Genomic DNA, 1,089 nt, shown 5'->3' with positions numbered 1-1,089 from the left:
GTACCGTCACCCTCTACGACAACTTCACCGTCTACAACCAGCGGGTGAGGCCCCCTTGCCTGCCCATGGCGGGGCCTGATGTTCCGTCACTGGGGCTGGGTGCCCAGCCCTGAGACCTGACAGCTCATCACACCTCTGCTGGGAAGTTCCCCAGGGCACTGGGTGGGGGCAACGGAGGCACAGCCATGGTGCCAAGGCAGGGATGGGGGGATGCTTGGCTGGGGGCAGGGAGGGGGGGATCTCTGCTTACCTCGTTGTCTCTCCTCTCTTGGCAGGTGAATGGCAAACACACGCTGGGGGAGAACATTGCTGACATGGGGGGACTCAAGCTCGCCTACTATGTAAGTGTCCCCTCACCCTGGGGTGTCACAGCCCTGGCAGGGCCATGGGGCAGCTGCTGATGCCTTCCCCACTGGGTGGGCAAGACCCTTTCCTCCCAGCATGATCCTGTCTGGGGGTTCAAGGCGCTTGTGGGGGGGTGCCCAGGCCATGCTGAGAGCACCCTTTGTTCTCCAGGCCTACCAGAAGTGGGTGCGGGAGCATGGCCCTGAGCATCCCCTGCACCACCTGAAATACACACACGACCAGCTCTTCTTCATCGCCTTTGCCCAGGTGAGACCCTGCCCTCCCCACACACGGCACCTACTGAGGAGGTGGGAGAAACTTCTAGGAGACCCTACAGCCAGGGAGACCACAACCCTAGGAGATCCTACAATAATGAACTCACCTCTCTGCTCTCACAACCCACCCGTTCTACAAACACAGGCTCCCAGCAGACCCTACAGATGCACAACCAGGGCATTGCTGCCCTCATCTTCCAGCAGCCAGAGGGGCCACTGTGCCCCGGTGGGTGCCAGGACCCCTCAGGTCCATCTGGCTTACCAATGGGAACCTTCCTCCCCTGCAGAACTGGTGCATCAAGCGGCGGTCCCAGTCCATCTACCTGCAGGTGCTGACGGACAAACACGCCCCAGAGCACTACAGGTACCAGCTGGCCCCAAAAGAGGGGGAGGGGGTGGGCATGGCGGGTGCCAGCCTTCCCCATGGCTTGCTGTGCCATGCAAAGTGGGCTGGGCACCCTTTGAGGTG

At 61.7% G+C, this 1,089-nt stretch overlaps 1 protein-coding gene across 1 annotated transcript in view; it reads left to right on the top strand.

Moving 5' to 3' along the window:
- The window catches only part of ECEL1 (endothelin converting enzyme-like 1), a gene marked incomplete at both ends in the record, with an annotated part of 4,833 nt that extends 3,818 nt beyond the window's left edge, over positions 1–1,015 (top strand). Inside the window, 4 exons of the mRNA XM_008942742.1 lie at positions 1–44; positions 276–341; positions 517–612; positions 908–1,015. Coding sequence (XP_008940990.1) covers positions 1–44; positions 276–341; positions 517–612; positions 908–1,015 — 314 coding nt within the window. The remainder of the gene's footprint in view (positions 45–275; positions 342–516; positions 613–907) is intronic.
- Positions 1,016–1,089: the final 74 nt, after the last annotated feature.

The sequence above is a fragment of the Merops nubicus genome, unplaced genomic scaffold (assembly GCF_000691845.1).
Source record: "Merops nubicus isolate BGI_N331 unplaced genomic scaffold, ASM69184v1 scaffold30896, whole genome shotgun sequence".
NCBI lineage: Eukaryota > Metazoa > Chordata > Aves > Coraciiformes > Meropidae > Merops > Merops nubicus.
Note: the sequence above shows the minus strand (reverse complement) of the source record. Positions and strands in the feature narration are given on the sequence as shown.